This window comes from Salmo trutta, chromosome 28 (assembly GCF_901001165.1).
Source record: "Salmo trutta chromosome 28, fSalTru1.1, whole genome shotgun sequence".
In the NCBI taxonomy this organism is placed as follows: Eukaryota; Metazoa; Chordata; class Actinopteri; order Salmoniformes; family Salmonidae; genus Salmo; species Salmo trutta.
In genome coordinates, this window is record NC_042984.1 from 34,600,337 (window position 1) to 34,619,792 (window position 19,456).

Here is a 19,456-nt window from a genome sequence, read left to right on the forward strand (position 1 = left end):
GGTCTGTCTCTGTCGCTTCTCTGGTCTGTCTCTCTCTTCTCTGGTCTGTCTCTCTCTTCTCTGGTCTGTCTCTCTCTTCTCTGGTCTGTCTCTCTCTTCTCTGGTCTGTCTCTCTTCTCTGGTCTGTCTCTCTGGTCTGTCTCTGTCGCTTCTCTGGTCTGTCTCTGTCGCTTCTCTGGTCTGTCTCTGTCGCTTCTCTGGTCTGTCTCTGTCGCTTCTCTGGTCTGTCTCTGTCGCTTCTCTGGTCTGTCTCTGTCGCTTCTCTGGTCTGTCTCTGTCTCTTCTCTGGTCTGTCTCTCTCTTCTCTGGTCTGTCTCTCTCTTCTCTGGTCTGTCTCTCTCTTCTCTGGTCTGTCTCTCTCTTCTCTGGTCTGTCTCTCTCTTCTCTGGTCTGTCTCTCTCTTCTCTGGTCTGTCTCTGGTCTGTCTCTGTCTCTTCTCTGGTCTGTCTCTTCTCTGGTCTGTCTCTGTCTCTTCTCTGGTCTGTCTCTGTCTCTTCTGTCTTCTCTCTGTCTCTGTGAGCTCAAGTGTTCCTGACATTTGGAGGATTCACCCAAGATAGGCATGTACGTGTGTGCTCACTCACACACAACACACACCTTCAATCTCTCTCTCTCACACACACACACACACACACACACACACACACACACACACACACACACACACACACACAACCCTTCACCCTCACACACACAAACCCACACAAACATCTGGGTAAATCCATTTGAATTCAATCACTTTGTGACAGTACACTTTTTGATTTGAACAAAACCTTCCATAGTGAACAAAAATATAAACGCAACATGCAACAATTTCTATTATTTTACTGAGTTACAGTTCATATAAAGGAAATCAGTCAATTGAAAAACATTCATGAGGCCCTAATCTATTGATTTCACATGACAGGGAATATAGATATGCATCTGTTGGTCACAGATACCTTAAAAAAAGTAGGGGTGTGGATCAGAAAACCAGTCAGTATCTGGTCTGACCAGCATTTGCCTCAAGCAGCGAAATTGCAGGATATTAGCGGGAACTGGAACATGCTGTCGTACACCTCATTCTAGAGCATCCCAAACATGCTCAATGGGCATGGAAAAACTGGGAAATTTTTAGCTTCCAGAAATAATTTACAGATCCTTGTGACATGGGGCCATGCATTATCATGCTGAAATAAGAGCTGATGGTGGTGGACGAATGACATGACAATGGGCCTCAGGATCTCTTCACGGTATCTCTGTGCATTCATATTGCCATCGATAAAATGCAATTGTGTTCGTTGTCCATAGTTTACGCCTGCCCATACCATAACCCTCAGTGCCACCATGGAGCACTTTGTTTACAATGTTGACATCAGCAAACCGTTCGCCCACACAGGGCCATACACGTGGTCTGCGGTTGTGAGGCCGGTTGGAGTACTGCCAAATTCTCTAAAACTACGGCTTATGGTAGAAAAATTGACATTAAATTCTCTGGCAACAGCTCTGGTGGACATTCCTGCAGTCAGCATGCCAATTACATGCTCCCTCAAAACTTGAGACATCTGTGGCATTGTGTTGTGCGACACAACTGCCCATTTTAGAGTGGCCTTTTATTGTCCCCAGCACAAGGTGCACCTGTTTAATGATCATGCTGTTTAATCAGCTTCTTGATATGACACACCTGTCAGGTGGATGGATTATCTTGGCAAAGGAGAAAAGCTCACTAACAGGAAGTGTAAACAAATTTGTGCACAGCATTTGAGAGAAATACGATTTTTGTGCGTATGAAACACTTCTGGAATCTCTGAAACATGGCACCAACACTTTACATGTTGGGTTTATATTATTGTTCAGTGTATTTGCCCATTGTAGAAGTGCTCACTCAGAGAGTGTCAAAATATTCAAGAGATAAAGGTGCTCAAAGTTGAACCATTTTGCATACCCCACCATACCATGAGACATCCATGTCTTCATCACTGGAAAGGAATACAGGTTGGGTGGCATTCTTTGGCTGATAAATGGACTAAAATGGGAATAACATTTACATTTTCACCTTCAAATGGTACCACAAGGATGTTTGGAGGTCCACGCATCAGAGAATGTTAACTTGAATGGGAATATCAGTTTTAATTATACTGTCAATCCTCCATAGGAAACCTATTGAAATAATCGAAAGATTGATGGTAGAATAGACATGAACATTTAAGTTGACATTGGATGGTGGGTGGACTGGCATCCATCTTTGTGGTAGTAATTAGAAGTTAAAATTACAATTCATTTTAAATGTCAATGGTGTACCGGATAAATTACAGTGGTCTGAAGGGATAGGTCCATTCTATGAATTCTACGATTGAAATGATGCCCACCCTGTATTCAAGAGTATGTATCGCAACCAATGGCGGGCACAACAAAAAAGCCTCAGATTAAGTAGGGTCTAAGCTACAATATACAGTGTATTACGACCCCTTGACTTTTTCTACATTTTGTTATGTTATAACATAATGCTAAAATGGATTCAATGGTTTTTTTTCTTCTCGTCAATCAACACACAATACCCTGCAAAAACCCGTTAAAATTATATATTTACATAAGTATTCAGACCCTTTACCCAGTCCTTTGTTGAAGCAGCGATTACAGCTTCAAGTGTTCTTGGATATGACACTACAAGCTTGGCAGACCTTTATTTGGGGAGTTTCTCCCGTTCTTCTCTGCAGATTCTCTCAAGCTCTGTCAGGTTGGATGGGGAGAGTCACTGCACAGCTATTTTCAGGTCTCTCCAGAGATGTTCGATCAGGTTCAGGTTCGGGCTCTGGCTGGGCCACTCGAAGACGTTGAGACTTGTCCCGAAGCCATTCCTGCATTGTCTTGACTGTGTGCTTAGGGTTGTTGTCCTGTTGGAAGGTGAACCTTCGCCCCAGTCTGAGGTCCTGAGCGCTCCGAAGCAGGTTTTCATCAAGGATCTCTCTGTACTTTGCTCAGTTCATCTTTCCCTCGATCCTAACTAGTCTCCCAGTCCCTACAGCTGAAAAACATCTCCACAGCATGATGATGCCACCACCATGCTTCACCGTAGGGATGGTGCCAGGTTTCCTCCAGGCGTGACGCTTGCCACTCATGCCAAAGAGTTCAATCTTGGTTTCATTGGACCAGAAAATGTTGTTTCTCATGGTCTGAGAGACTTTTCATGCCTTTTTGCAAACTGCTGTGGTGGGGTATGCAAAATGGTTCAATTTGATCACCTCTATCTCCTGAATGTTTTGTCATTCTGGTCCAAAAAGTGACTTATTCCATGAGCAAACATGTATGGGAAGTTTTGTTTAAATCAAAAGAGATGTTTTCAAAAAGTGATTGAATTCATTGCATATACACCAACAAGGCTATTATTTACTTCTCCATAAGACCTTAAGGCCTGTCACATCTTCCAGGGGAATATATAAACCCCTAAACCCTCCTCATGTCCTTGTGTAGTGAAAGGTCTTGATGGTTCCACTCTTTCCATTCATAAAAGAAGAGGAGTGGGGGGGTTGGATTGCGAGGCTCCAGCAGACAAAACAGGGCTAGTTTAATGGCAAGCACCAGAGTCTCAGGGTGAAATGTTGACAGGCTCTTCTTCTCCTGTGATTTACTGGCGACTAACCTGACACATCTGTCAAGAGAGTCGAACACTCCTCCGTCAAACGACCTGGGCTGTGTCCTAAATGGCACCTTATTCCCTTTTCTGGTCAAAAGTTGTGCACTATATAGGGAATTGGGTGCCATTTGGGATGCACCCCTGGAATGAAGTGGAAAGCATTTCTGTGATCTGAGAACCAACCACCTGAGACGAGAACCATGTGTCCCCACATAAAAGTCTGGGGCCTCTTAAGAAGTTATTTAAGAATGTTATAGGTTTTGGGGTTTTGCTCTATTTCATTTTTGACTTGAGTTTGGTTCTGTTTGGATGTGGTTTCCCCTGATTGGAATCATCCTCGTTGGTCAGGATGTGTTGCACCTGTCGCCTCGTTAGTCAGTAGTTAGTTTCACCAGTGCTGGCACAGGTGCTATTTAAGAGCGGCAAGCAATACTTGGTGATTTGAAAAGTCATAGTCAATCGATTAATAATATCATAATACTTTTAGCAAACATGTTTATCTTTAATTTACAATCTGTAGAAACTATGAGAATAGAAATGTTCCAAACTTTTGTGAAGCAAAAAAAAAAAGATATATGGCAAATAGAAATCCAATTTGGATGGTGTTAAAAGATAGATGGCAGCGGTTGAATGGAGCTGAAGGGTGGGATTAATAACAAGATAAATGTAAAATATACTGTGTCTGTAAAATGTATATAGGTTTAGAACTTTTGTGAAATAGCACAGTTAAAAATATATGGCAAACTGGATGGACATCAGAAATAGATGGGAAAGGTGGAGGTCAGAGGAAGACCAGGACTAAAAACAAACAAAATATAACTGTTGTAAAATAGATTGTGTCCGTAAAATGTACCTAGTATGTATAAGCTGGAAGTAGAAGCCTAAGTGTTGTTGTTTATTAGTTTACTCCAATTAGGAGAGGGTGGTAGGGTTTGTGGGAAATAATAAAGGAAAATATATTTGTATGTGTATTTATATATACGTGTATGAAAGGCATCCATGGGGGTGCCTACTGACTTTGTTCTGGCTAAGCAAACTTGAGTAGGGCGTGGAGCAAACCACAAAGGGGAACATAAAATAAAAAGCGGTCGAGCTCTTCCAACATATATTTATATAAACTCAGCAAAAAACGAAACGTCCCTTTTTCAGGACCCTGTCTTTTGAAAATAATTCATAAAAATCTAAACTTCACAGATCTTCATTGTAAAGGGTTTTAACACTGTTTCCCATGCTTGTTCAATGAGCCATAAAGAATTAATGAACATGCACCTATGGAACAGTCGTTAAGACACTCATAGCTTACAGACGGCAGGCAATTAAGGTCACAGTTATGAAAACTTAGGACACTAAAGAGGCCTTTCTACCGACTCTGAAAAACACCAAAAGAAAGATGCCCAGGGTCCCTGCTCATCTACGTGAACGTGCCTTAGGCATGCTGCAAGGAGGCATGAGGACTGCAGATGTGGCCAGGGTAATAAATTGCAATGTCTGTACTGTGTGACGCCTAAGACAGCGCTACAGGGAGACAGGACGGACAGCTGATTGTCCTCGCAGTGGCAGACCACGTGTAACAACACCTGCACAGGATTGGTACATCCGAACATCACACCTGCGGGACAGGTACAGGATGGCAACAACAACTGTCCGAGTTACACCAGGAACGTACAATCCCTCCATTCGTGTTCAGACTGTCTGCAATAGGCTGAGACAGGCTGGACTGAGGGCTTGTAGGCCTGTTGTAAGGCAGGTCCTCACCAGACATCACCGGCAACAACGTCGCTGGACCAGACAGGACTGGCAAAAAGTGCTCTTCGCTGACGATTCGCGGTTTTGTCTCAACAGGGGTGATGGTCGGATTTGCTTTATCGTCGAATGAATGAGAGTTACACCGAGGCCTGTACTCTGGACCGGGATCGATTTGGAGGTGGAGGGTCCGTCCTGGTCTGGGGCGGTGTGTCACAGCATCATCGGACTGAGCTTGTTGTCATTGCAGGCAATCTCAACGCTGTGCATTACAGGGAAGACATCCTCCTCCTTCATGTGATACCCTTCCTGCAGGATCATCCTGACATGACCCTCCAGTATGACAATGCTACCAGCCATACTGCTCGTTCTGTGCGTGATTTCCTGCAAGACAGGAATGTCTGTGTTCTGCCATGGCCAACGAAGAGCCCGGATCTCAATCCCATTGAGCACGTCTGGGACTTGTTGGATCGGAGGGTGAGGGCTAGTGCCATTCCCCCCAGAAATGTCCGGGGACTTGCAGGTGCCTTGGTGGAAGAGTGGGGTAACATCTCACAGCAAGAACTGGCAAATCTGGTGCAGTGGTGGCCACACCAGATACTGACTGTTACTTTTTATTTTGACCCCCCCCTTTGTTCAGGGACACATTCCATTTCTGTTAGTCACATTTCTGTTAGTCACATTGTTCAGTTTATGTCTGTTGTTGAATCTTATGTTCATACAAATATTTACACATGTTAAGTTTGCTGAAAATAAACGCAGTTGACAGTGAGAGGACGTTTATTTTTTATATATATAAACTACTGTTCAAAAGTTTGGGGTCACTTAGAAATGTCCTTGTTTTTGAAAGAAAAGCAATTTTTTTGTCCATTTAAAATAACATCAAATTCATCAGAAATGCAGTGTAGACATTGTTAATGTTGTAAATGATTATTGTTGCTGGAAACGGCAAATTTTTTTAATGGAATATCTACGTAGGCGTACAGAGGCTCATTATCAGCAACCATCACTCCTGTGTTCCAATGGCATGTTGTGTTAGCTAATCCAAGTTTGTCATTTTAAAAGGCTAATTGATCATTAGAAAACCCTTTTGCAATTACGTTAGCACAGCTGAAAACTGTTGTGCTGATTAAATAAGCAATAAAACTGTCCTTTAGACTAGTTGAGTATCTGGAGCATCAGCATTTGTGGGTTCGATTACAGGCCAGAAACAAAGGCTTTCTTCTGGAACTTGTCAGTCTATTCTTGTTCTGAGAAATTAAGGCTATTCCATGCAAGGAATTGCCAAGAAACTGAAGATCTCGTACAGCGCTGTGTACTTCTCCCTTCACAGAACAGCGCAAACTGGCTCTAACCAGAATAGAAAGAGGAGTGGGAGGCCCCGGTGCACAACTGAGCAAGAGGACAAGTACATTAGAGTGTCTAGTTCAGAAACAGACACCTCACAAGTCCTCAACTGGCAGCTTCATTAAATAGTACCCGCAAAACACCAGTCTCAACGTCAACAGTGAAGAGGCGACTCCGGGGTGCTGGCCTTCTAGGCAGAGTTCCTCTGTCCAGTGTCTGTGTTCTTTTGCCCATCTTAATCTTTTATTTTTATTGGCCAGTCTGTTGTTGTCGGGACCTGTGGTCCGTATTGTCCCCGTTTTGGGTCCGGATCTGGTCCACCAGTTGAGTTTGGGGGCTCTAGAGAATAGAATGGGGAAAAAAGACTACCTACCTGGTCATTGTGTGTGGTTGTGTCTCCTGTAAAGCACTTTGTGACAACTGCTGATGTAAAAAGGGCTTTTTGAAATATATGTGATTGATTAATAATAATTATATCATTGATTGATTGCTCTTTGTTTCTCCGTCTTTAGGGTTGCCAGCGGATCGTGGAGGACTGGCAGAGGATCCTAATGGTTCGCTCGCTGGTCATCAACCCCCACGAGGATATGCGGACCTGGCTCAAGTACGCCAGTCTCTGTGGCAAGAGTGGACGTCTGGTGAGTTCACTGGCACAGGAACAGCTAATGGGTCATTTGCCAAATTGTTCAAAATAGGGATGTCAGTAAGGGTTATTTTTTTCAACCGGTTAGTCTCCACCATCAACCAGTTATCCTTGCAAAAACATGTAGTATGAAAGCGTGATTTGGTGCACTCCGTTGTTCAGCTCACGATTTATGATGTGTAACATTTCGACCAGGCCTGGACAAAACGTTGCACTCAATAAAACAAAGGGAACATTCACCGGTATCTGGGTATCGATTTCTTTGTCATAAATGGCAACAACAACAAAAATACACGATTTGTGGTGTTTAGTGACCACCTTGTTTGGCAATCGGCTTGTATTTATCTAATGTATTTCCCTTCAGATACAGCTATAAGCTGTATCTGAAGTATCAGGTTGAGTTCAAGTGATGTCATTGTCACTTGACATTAGTACAACCAGAATGGAAGGAATTTGCTAAAACAATTATTTTGTGTCAATCCAAGGGGGAATCTATTGTACTGGATTTGGATATTTACTGACATCCCTATTTTTCCAGTAACCTCAGCTCTCACTGGAACGACTGTGCAAATGTAACGCACCTCTCAGAAATCGCACTGTTTATAAACCATACCTCAAACCCGTTTAATGAAAGTGTCACCGTTTTCCCTCCCTGGTGCCAGTTTTATTGCAAGTGATTGTGGTGGATTGCAGGCCCCGACCAGCTTTCCAATTGTAACGCAATCCTTTCAGAAAGTTCCGGTATGATGTCAGAGAATTGTGGGGGTTTTCACTCACAGGAGCGAACATCAATCGGCGAGCCAAGAATGTGATTATGGGCAAACGAGCAACAATCTAAAAGAATGCCTGCACTGTTCTAAAAGGCCCTTCCACAGGGGTCAATGGTTAGTTACTCCCGCCACAGTAGTGTGGTATACTTAAGCTGTTTATTTAGCAAGAGGTTCAAATGAGCCTGGGGAAATCTGGGGGTCTGTACGTCCACGGGAGTTGGAAGCTAGGGCGGTGGTTCTCAAACAGTTCCTCGGTACTTCAGACTTTCACAATATTGTTGGAGCCGTTAACTAGCAAACCTGATTCACCTAATCAAGGGCTTGATGATTAGTTGAATTAGGCGTGCTAGCTCTGGAAAAGATCAACTATGTGAAATGGCTGGGGGTCCCTGACTAGAGGTCGGAGTGGGCTATAGGAAACTGACCTCAAGGTTTCCACCGTTGAGCCCCTTTGACACTTTCTTCCACTTTGGCGCTGCTCTGCGGCTGACACTGTGCTGCACCTAGCCTCGTGTGTACAGTTTGGGTTTGTGCGTGTGTGAGGTTGAGTATTATGATAGAAATGGATCAATGTGAATCTCTTCTCTCCCAGGCGTTGGCCCACAAGACCCTGGTCCTTCTCCTGGGGGTGGACCCCTCGAAGCAGCTGGACCACCCGCTGCCCACCGCCCACCCCCACGTTACCTATGCCTACATGAAGTACATGTGGAAGAGCCAACACAAGGTATAGTAGCTATACCGTTGTTACAGGCTTTCTCTGTAGCTGAAGATAAAAATGTTGTTTTCTCATTGTTGTGCAACGTAAGGAAATGCAGGGCTGTAATGTGTAGGTTCATGAAATAATGTGGACTGTTATGTGTTAGGGAATCAACTGAAATGAAGAGCATAAATAACCAAGCAGTGAAAAATGGCACGTTCCAACCACACCATTAGAGCAACAGAGGGACCGGTCGATATATAAATGCTCACACACACACACAAACTTCCACCCCCCGACCACACACACCTTTTACACACACACCTCCTCCCCCCTCACACACACCATTCTTCCACGTGTTCCAAAGTTCCTGGCTCTCCCAGTGTGGGTCTCATTAGGGAAGTGTTGGGGATGCTGGGGCTTGGGCTTACGTAAGTGTGAGCGTGCTGCTCCTGCTGCCCGCCACAGGGCTATACTCGGGCCAGCTGCAGGAGCCACTCACAAGGCAGGAATCCCCCAGCCCCTGCCAGAGAGGAGCCATCCATTCCCCCCTCTGGACTCTTTGGACTGGGACTGGAACAACGGGGTCCTGTCCAGTGGGAGGGGGGGGGGGGGGCGTTTTGAAACAGTGAGGGAATACCTGACATTAGGTTCTATAAGAATGCAGATTTTAGTTTTCTGTTGCTTAAGGTTTTGCGACACCCTGCCCTACTGAACTCTTCAGAAACCCTCCCCAATGGAAGGCAAAAGATAAACGCAGTTAAATATAAAGAGAAACACAGTCGAATATAACTCTTGTCAGATGTGTGTGGGGGGGGGTATCATAGAGTGTTGGCGACAGCATTCACAGGAGAGTTGAGTTAAATCCCCATTTTGAATGAGAGTCCCTTGCCCCCACCCACCCCCCCTGTTGTTCCTCTGTCCCCCATCAGATCGAAGCCTTCCAGCACATGCAGCACTTTGTCCAGGGGATGCAGCAGCAGGCCCAGCATGCCATCGCCGCCGAGGACCAGCAACACAAGCAGGAGCTCCATAAGCTTATGGCCAGGTCAGGATTCCTACCGCAACTACATTCCGAGGGAAAAAACGAATGTTTTTAATGCAGTGTGTGCTTGATTTTTTTTTTTTTACACACACACCTTTTCCCAGACCTGCCCGCCACGTCATGTTCTCTCTCACCTAAAAGGGTCACGTACAGAGAGTTGTGCTTTTTCTCCATGACCGTGACCCAACCCTGGTCGTAATACTCCTCCACTCCCTCCCTCGCTCCTTGTACTTGCATTTAGTTTTGCAAACCCGGACAAGTTTTGTCTCTTTTCATTCTGCGCAATCACTCACCCCTCAGCCAACGGGCATCCAGGAATCCAGCTACTTATCTTCAACCAAATGTGGCATTGTGCCCACGGGTACTGGAAACCAGGTGTGTCTCTGGCAAGCGAGAACTGTCAGCACCTGGCTTGGCCTACATCCAGCCCAGCGTGTCCCATACTGGCCGGGTGTTGCCCTCTGCCTCTTCACCCTGTCTCCTGTCACATTCTACCATCTTCACCTCTTCTCTCTGTAAGAATAGTTGCTGTTTTGAGTGTTTTGACACAAAATGGCTACACCTTCAGCGTACGGATGCTGAGCAATGGCAGTGGACGAGTAACATGAGCAGCCGGTCCAGGATCTGTTCTGTGGTTTAGCCTGACGGCCAAGGTTAGAACTGGGGATGGACAAGCTGAATTGAGATCAGTTATGGGCAGAAAGGGACTGGAGGTCTTTCTCTATTCCTGTTGGAAGCTCTTCCCATTTGCAACAACACCCTTTTTTGCAATGCTCCCAATCACCATTGCTCGTCGCATGTATTTCTGTTTGGTGCTTGTGTATACCGTCAACGGATTAAATATAGAAAGACTCCCGTTTTTAGAACGCCTCTACAAGACATGATAGCCTAAGGAAGTTGTTTGTATGCTTGACGGGCCCATGAAAATACTTCCAGCACGATCCCCATTCCCCAAAGCGCTCTCTTTTATGGAGCGGACTTCAAATGAGTGCCCGAGGGAATCTCAGAGGCCAGTTATTTTGGGGGAAAGTTTACTTCTGACACACCAGGTTTTGTGTGCTTTTGTGTGCGAGGTTTTACTCAGTAAAATGCTGTGTTTCATGTTAGCCTCCAAATGAACACAAGCAGGGGTAAAAAAAAACAGTGCTTGAGCTTTATGGGTTGAATGTATTGAAACTTTGGTCAGCAGACTAGCCTACTTGCAGTAAAAGGTACAGTAAAAAGGCTCCTCTTAGACACACACACACACAGGAGACGAGCCTTCTTACAGTAAAACCCTCATCTTAGAGGCACACGCACACAAACACACATACACACAAAATACATACCTCATAATTCTTATGAGGCAACAAGCTAACAGGAAACCAGGAAAGGAGTGTTTCATACCTGCTGTCGCACTTCCAGATTCTAGTTGTCTGTGGAATGTTCGTCTGCACTGTTTTCTTCCCGACGTGCTGACACACTTTCCTGCAAATGGGTTGGCACTGTGGAATGGCGTACACCTGGTCTGTACACACACACACACACACACACACCACCATTCTCCATCCCCGAAAGAATTCATTGTAATTTCAGCGATATGTATTTGCATATTTCGACACAATGATCATGATAAGACCTGCAATCTCCGGTCTGAGTTCCTGTGGGAACAGTGAAGCACTTCTGGCACTAGCGGTTCTCCCATGCAGACGGTTTTACTGTGTTTTTCCCTGAAGCGGTTTGTCAGAGGTGAACTGAACCAGTACTGTATTTTCACATGGAAAAAGCACTCCGCAGCGTTACGCAATGCTAATGGATCATTTATTACAAGTGCTCTCTGGAAACGGGTGCAGCGTACAGTTAGGAGCTGAGGGATGGATGGCTGCGCAGGATTCGCCAGTTCCTGGTCAGACGTGTTATAAACCAATCACGAGCTTGGCCCGTGTAAATCGAACACGACTCGATTATTTGGCAGTTTTCCTCGAGTGTCTGTGTTTTTTTTTTATGATGATTGATATAGCAAGCACAACCACTGGGAAGACCGACCACGAGGCAATGTTCCCTCACACTCACCACCAACATAAAACATTGAAAATCACTTAAGTGATGCCAAAACCTTTCAGTAGCTAATGCGCCACTGCTTTTAGTAATGACGCCTAAGTATGATAAATGTCTTTGTGCGATTTCCAAGTTTTCTCATCATTCTCTTCTATTTTAAGGGGCTGCGCTAGTACTGCGTTGAACATCCATTGCCAACTCCCCCAGACAACTTGTGATGACAGCGAGCATAGTGTATAAGATAACTTCCCCAACATACTTTTAAAATTGTTACCACAGAACAGACGTTTCTCATAGTAAAGTTAAAGGTGGATTCAGTTAATATCCATTTTCTCCAGAAGTGTCCCACAGATCTTGGCCTTAGGCCTAGGTAAGCATGTCAGTGGCCATACAAGGCAATAGAGGGTAGAGAGGAGTGTGTGGACGAGCCTGGCATTAGAGAGGGGAGATGGACTGTCAGGAAACACCACCTGGAAAGCGTTCATCACACTAACTAACTATTGTAACAGACTTAGTGTAAGAGCTTCATCTCACATACCAGCCCTTATAGCTGTTGACATGATTGTGTGTTGCTAAGGCAATTTATCGGACTCTGATGCAGCCCTGGGCCCGTATTCACAACCGTCTCAGAAAAGGAGCGCTGATCTAGGACCAGGGGGCTCATTTATCAACCGTGTGTAAATTCCGTACTAAATTCTGACATACGTGGAGATCCTAGGATTTGCATGCGTCACACAAATGATATGCGTTCATCAAACTGTCGCACGCAACATATACTGTCGTGCATGTTTTCATTGCTAAATCAGAGCCATATTATATTTGTGCGGTCATGAACAAGCGCTATAACCTCGCCTGGAAAACTTCCTCCGTTCAGCTTTTATGGTAATAAAAACACCCTCATTTGCTGTATGATTTGGAGGAGATGTTGGAACTGGGCCATGATCATTCCTAAAAGAAAGCGCAATGGCAAACGTTATCACATTTCTGTAGAGGAGTGGACAGAATGTTGCAGTGACTTTTCCAAACAGAAAATGCATGCTGCCTAGCGAGTGCCACGACACTGGCCGCACATTCTGCAAGATTGATTGTCCTTTCGACCAATTTAAAAGTAAATGCTACAGCCCACACTTCTATGCAAAAGATACGTTGTTTATCAATACATGATTGTGTGTCTCCTACCTTGGTATAGGATCTGAAATGAAATGGGCTAGGATATGATGTCGTGCTCCTAATCCTATCACGCGGCGATACTGTAGCCTACCCATACTGTCACATACTGTCAAGACTACCGGTCTATTTACTTTCGAGCGTGCTTGGCTATTGAATTAGTGATTGATAAATGGTAGCCTACATTCTGTGGTGTAGTGGAAATAATCCAATTTAAAATACCAACGGCAAATGCATATTTTATCATTAGGCCTACGCTTTAATGTTTTTATTAGCCTACTATTATTATTATTTCTATGCATCAAACACCACCTATTTCCCCCAAGGGAACAATAAGCCTATTTGCTTGCTATACAGTCGATCAACCTTCTGGTGATTTGCGTGGAGATACGCACACTTTCCTGTCAAGATCAACATTTCATAAATACCAACCGTTGCGGGAAAACTGCACGCAGGGTTTTGAGTCTTTTTTGTGCTCATGCAGCTTCATAAATGAGGCCCCAGGTACTAAGTCTCCCATATAAAGGGTCTCAAGAGTAGGAGTGCTGATTTAGGATCAGTTCTGCCTTTCAGATCACAAACAAATAAGATTACGTGGATAGGAGGGGACCTGATTCTAGATCAGCACTCCTACTCTGAGACACTTCACGAGCGTGGGCCGTATTCTGCTGACGATCTATATAGTGACCAAGACCGTCTCTCCCTATCCCTCTCTCTCAATCCCTCCTTCCCTCCTTTCCTAGGTGCTTCCTGAAGCTGGGTGAGTGGCAGCTCAGTCTCCAGGGCATTAACGAGAGCACCATCCCCAAAGTGTTGCAGTACTACAACCACTCCACGGAGCACGACCGCAACTGGTACAAGGTCAGTGACCCTCTCACGTTTAACCACTCCCCTCCAACCCGTCACTCTCATCAGCATTCACGCTGTGGACCTCGTGCTGACTCCTCCATTTACTTCACATAAGGCTTGTATGTTATTAGAGACATGAATTGATTTGAAAGGAACCAAGGGCACCTTTGGGCTTGTATAGGCCCATGCCCACACTGCAGGAAAGCCACGCTCTTCCTCTATTGAGAGCCTCCCCCCCTCACATCTCTCAGTAGCTTATTACATAACAACCAAGAACACGATCGACATCTGTTTAGACCCAGAACATTCCCCAGAGGGCCGGACTCCTCCAGGACATCTCACGCATCCTTCAGTAAACCGGAAACTAATTGGCTAACGGACTGGAAGTTGATGTGATAAGTGCGATAACATAAGTTCAAACATATGTTTCGACATGTAGACTTTCTGTCTTATAATACATTTTTTAATATATATATATATTTCTTCACCTGGCATACGTTTTTCCGCAGGCCTGGCACGCATGGGCGGTGATGAACTTTGAGGCGGTGCTGCACTACAAGCACCAGAACCAGGGCCGGGACGAAAAGAAGAAGAAGCGCCACGTCAGCGGCACCAGCGCAAATAGCGAGGCCAGCAACAGCGACAGCGAAGTAGACAGCACCGAGCACAGCCCTGTGCCCTCGCCGGGCCAGAAGAAGGCCAACGAGGTGAGGGCGGTGGCCATCTTAGATTCTCCTTCATCATACTCGTCCACTAACGCTAACCAGCCTTTTCACTATTCACTACCAGACAAATTTCGAACTAACTTGACAGACCTGTGCTTCAAATGTTGCATAAATCATAAGTTTATGTCAATGGGAGACATTGAGAGAATGTTTGAGTAAGGACTATGACTGATTGCCTTGCTTGCTGAAATCAAGGTACAATCCATCGCAATTCTTCTTCTTCCTAATTGTCCCTCTGTCGTTTGGCGAGTTCAGGACCTCTCCAAGACGTTACTCCTCTACACGGTTCCTGCTGTCCAGGGCTTCTTCCGCTCAATCTCCCTCTCCAGAGGGAACAACCTCCAGGACACCCTCAGGTGAGTCCCCACATGGGGCCAGGGCCTATATTCACAAATCAAATCAAATCAAATGTATTTATATAGCCCTTCTTACATCTGCTGATATCTCAAAGTGCTGTACAGAAACCCAGCCTAAAACCCCAAACAGCAAGTAATGCAGGTGTTGAAGCACGGTGGCTAGGAAAAACTCTCTAGAAAGGCCAAAACCTAGGTAGAAACCTAGAGAGGAACCAGGCTATGAGGGGTGGTCAGTCCTCTTCTGGCTGTGCCGGGTGGAGATTATAACAGAACATGGCCAAGATGTTCAAATGTTCATAAATGACCAGCATGGTCAAATAATAATAATCACAGTAGTTGTCGAGGGTGCAAAGAGTCTTAAAAGGACACTCTTACTGACAGTTGTGTCTGCTTGTCGTGATGTATTGTTGTCTCTACCTTCTTGCCCTTTGTGCTGTTGTCTGTGCCCAGTAATGTTTGTACCATGTCTTGTGCTGCTACCATGTTGTGCTGCTACCATGTTGTGCTGCTGCCATGTTGTGCTGCTGCCATGTTGTGTCGCTACCATGTTGTTGTCATGTTGTGTTGCTACAATGCTGTGTTTTCGCCTTGCTATGTTGTTGTCTTAGGTCTCTCTTTATGTAGTGTTGTCTCTCTTGTTGTGATGTGTGTTTTGTCCTATATTTTTATTTTATTTATTTTTAATCCCAGCCCCTGTCCACACAGGAGGCCTTTTGGTAGGCCGTCATTGTAAATAAGAATTTGTTCTTAAGCGACTTGCCTAGTTAAATAAAGGTTAAATAAATCCCTTTTTCTAAATCCCTTTTAGATCATAATGAATAAGATTAGATGGACAGGGGGCACCTGATCCTAGATCAGTACTCCTACTATGAAATGGCCAGTAGTCTGAAATCCCAAACAGACAACACTAATAGACGCTGAGTTGAAATATGTGGAGAGGAAGCCCTCTGGTGGCAGAGAGAAGAGCTCCAATTCCAATTTGTGTCGTTGCACGCATTTGATTGCTTGGTGTCAATTTGTTTTGCTTCGAATGCGGTTTGAAATTCAGGGAAACTGGGTTTTTCTTTTTTTTTTTCGTCCGAACCTGTCAATAAAGATGCAATGGATGCAAGAGACTGTTTTTGACGTGATGCTGTTTCCTTTCTCCAGGGTCCTGACCCTCTGGTTTGACTATGGACACTGGCCTGAAGTCAACGAGGCGTTGGTGGAGGGCATCAAAACCATTCAGATAGACACCTGGCTACAGGTACGCATCTCACATGCATGTTTTTGGCTTGCTTTTATTGTTCTGTCCATTGTGATGAGGGTACTAGAAAACTGAATTATTCCCAAGGGAAATGTTGGTTTTGGGCCATGAATCATCCATAAAAGAGTCATTCAACAAAGTCTCTTACAGGACGACAGTAACTGAATGGTAACTGAATAGTAACGTCGCATTGCATTGCTCCGGGGTGTTAACAAAATGAAGTCTCTCTCTTGGCCCTTCGCCTGCAGGTGATCCCCCAGCTGATTGCCCGCATCGACACTCCCCGTGCTCTGGTTGGCCGCCTCATCCACCAGCTGCTCACCGACATTGGGCGCTACCACCCCCAGGTAATGACATACTGCCGGCACCCAGGCTAGGAGCGATGGCCTAGGACGCATATCTCTGAACTGGTATTGCGTTGATTAACTCTCCCTCCCTCTCTATCACTCGACCTCTCCCCCCTACCCTCTTCTAGGCTTTGATCTATCCGTTGACCGTGGCCTCCAAGTCAACCACCACTGCCCGCCACAATGCTGCTAACAAGATCCTCAAGAACATGTGTGAGCACTGCAATACACTGGTCCAACAGGCGATCATGGTACGTGATTCCTGTCGGTGTACGCACTCTACCTCACAGTACAGCTAGCAACAAGTGGCTACCGTCTGTTTTACCATTTAGACATACAGCGCCTTCAGAAAGTATCCCCTTAACTTATTCTACATTTTGTTGTGTTACACCCTGCATTTAACATTTGGATAAGTTCAGGAGTAAAACATTTACTTAACAAGTCACATAATAAGTGGCAAGGACTTAATATTGTTTACATTGGTAGATGGGTAATAAAAAAAGCAGTCATTGAATATCCCTTTGAGCATGGTGAAGTTATTGGATGGACAATGTCTACACTGTATTTCTGATCAATTTGATGTTATTTTAATGGACAAAAAATTTGCTTTTCTTTCAAAAACAAGGAAAATTCTGAGTGACCCCAAATTTTTTAACGGTAGTGTGTGTATATATATATATATATATATATATATATATATATATATATATATATATATATATATATATATATATATATATATATATATTTGCAAAAAAATTTAATATATGGGGGATTGGAAGTGACAATTGCAATATTAAAGCTGATCTACCCCCTAAAAAAACGAATTATAATACAGGTGTCTTTCCTAACTCGGTTGCAAGAGAGGACGGATACCTCTCAGGGATTTCACCATGCCAATGGTGACTTTAAACAGTTAAAGTTTAACGGCTGTGATAGGAGAAAACTGAGGATGGATAAACATTGTAGTTACTCCACAGTACTAACCTAATTGACAAAGAAGGAAGCCTGTACGGAATAAAAAATATTCCAAAACATGCATCCTGTTTGCAACAAGGCACTAAAGTAATACTGCAAAAAATGTGGCAAAGCAATTAACTTTTTGTCCTGAATACAAAATGTTATGTTTTGGTCAATACATTACTGAGTACCACTCTCCATATTTTCAAGCATAGTGGTGGCTGCTTCATGTAATGGGTATGCTTGTAATCGTTCAGGACTGGGGAGTTTTTCAGGATAAAAAAATCAACTGAATGGAACTAAGCACAGGCAAAATCCTAGAGGAAAACCTGGTTCAATTTGCTTTCTACCAGACACTGGGAGATGAATTCACCTTTCGGAAAATAACCTAAAACACAAGGCCAAATCAACACTGGAGTTGCTTACCAAGAAGACGGTGAATGTTCCAGAGTGGCCGAGTTACAGTTTTGACTTAATCTACTCGAAAACCTATTGCAAGACCTGAAAATTGAAGTCTAGCGATGATTAACAACGAATTTGACAGGGCTTGAAGAATTTTGAAAAGAATAATGGGCAAATGTTGCACAATCCAGGTGTGGAAAGCTCTTAGAGAATTACCCAGAATGACTTACAGCTGATTCTACAGAGTATTGACTCAGGGGTGTGAATACTTATGTAAATTATATATATCTGTATTTCATTTTCAATAAATCTGAAGAAAATCTACCTGTTTCCGAAGGCCTGAGTCACTTCCTGTCTCCCCAGGTGAGCGAGGAGCTGATCCGGGTGGCCATTCTGTGGCACGAGATGTGGCACGAGGGCCTGGAGGAGGCCTCCCGCCTCTACTTTGGCGAGCGCAACGTGAAGGGTATGTTCGCCGTGCTGGAGCCCCTTCACGCCATGATGGAGAGGGGCCCGCAGACCCTCAAAGAGACCTCCTTCAACCAGGTCCGTCTTTTGTTTTCTTTTGTCTTTTTTAAAGTCATGTTTATAGTCTTTATTTTGTAATGTATTTTTTCCTCTTTTTAACATTTAATTTACCAAGTTACACTCACATTTGTCAATCATTGTATCTTGAAAATGTGCAGAAATCCCATGTAGATGTCAATTGGAGACATTGAGGAAGTGTATGAGTTGAAAGTTAGGATTAGACCCGCAGTCAAATGACCAATTGACAATGATGTGTAGTGCTCTTTGACCTGGATTATAGGTAAATGGCTGGACAGGTGAAGTGAATTGGCTGCGGTTCTGTGTGTTATGACAGGCCTACGGGAGGGACCTCATGGAGGCCCAGGATTGGTGCAGGAAGTACATGCGCTCGGGCAACGTGAAGGACCTGACCCAAGCATGGGACCTGTACTACCACGTCTTCAGACGGATCTCCAAGCAGCTACCACAGGTGAGAGAATCACACCAACCTACTCACACTCTGCTCAAGTCAGTTTGCGCTGTCTCCTAACGTAAATCCTACACTGAGGCCAATTGGAGACCTGCCAGTCTTCGTCTGAATTCAACAATCTCTCTCCTCTTCGGATTCAGCCCTTCGTTCAGCGAAAGGAGTCAAGTTGGCTCACAACCAGTTGTGTGGGTAGTGTACATTGCTACATTCACATCTTTCATCAGAGCTATGAGATTTTATTTTGCTACTCTTGTTAAGGCCCACGTTCATTTATCCCTTGACACTGTAAGCTGATATATCTAGGTCATGTCAGCATCCTGAAACAATGCAACCCATTCATCGATGATCCTGAAGTGGCTGTTAGTGGAAAATAAATAGACCTTCCTAGATGTTGCGTCTGTCTCAGTTGTTGTTCCAGGTTAAGCCAAATGTCTTCTCATCGCTACAGTATTTCACTGTAATAGGCCAACAATAGCAAAACTCCTTCAGAGTCAAGTGAAAATAGTACACCA

At 44.4% G+C, this 19,456-nt stretch overlaps 1 protein-coding gene across 2 annotated transcripts in view; it reads left to right on the plus strand.

Annotated features, from left to right (window-relative positions):
• mtor (mechanistic target of rapamycin kinase) overlaps nt 1-19,456 on the plus strand; it is a 140,847-nt gene that overhangs the window by 112,461 nt on the left and 8,930 nt on the right. For both annotated transcript variants that reach the window (XM_029719753.1, XM_029719754.1), the window contains exons 35-45: nt 7,216-7,341; nt 8,709-8,840; nt 9,746-9,861; nt 13,806-13,923; nt 14,421-14,618; nt 14,892-14,992; nt 16,142-16,238; nt 16,487-16,585; nt 16,714-16,836; nt 18,311-18,493; nt 18,810-18,944. In XM_029719753.1, the coding sequence (XP_029575613.1) occupies nt 7,216-7,341; nt 8,709-8,840; nt 9,746-9,861; nt 13,806-13,923; nt 14,421-14,618; nt 14,892-14,992; nt 16,142-16,238; nt 16,487-16,585; nt 16,714-16,836; nt 18,311-18,493; nt 18,810-18,944 (1,428 nt within the window). The remainder of the gene's footprint in view (nt 1-7,215; nt 7,342-8,708; nt 8,841-9,745; nt 9,862-13,805; nt 13,924-14,420; nt 14,619-14,891; nt 14,993-16,141; nt 16,239-16,486; nt 16,586-16,713; nt 16,837-18,310; nt 18,494-18,809; nt 18,945-19,456) is intronic.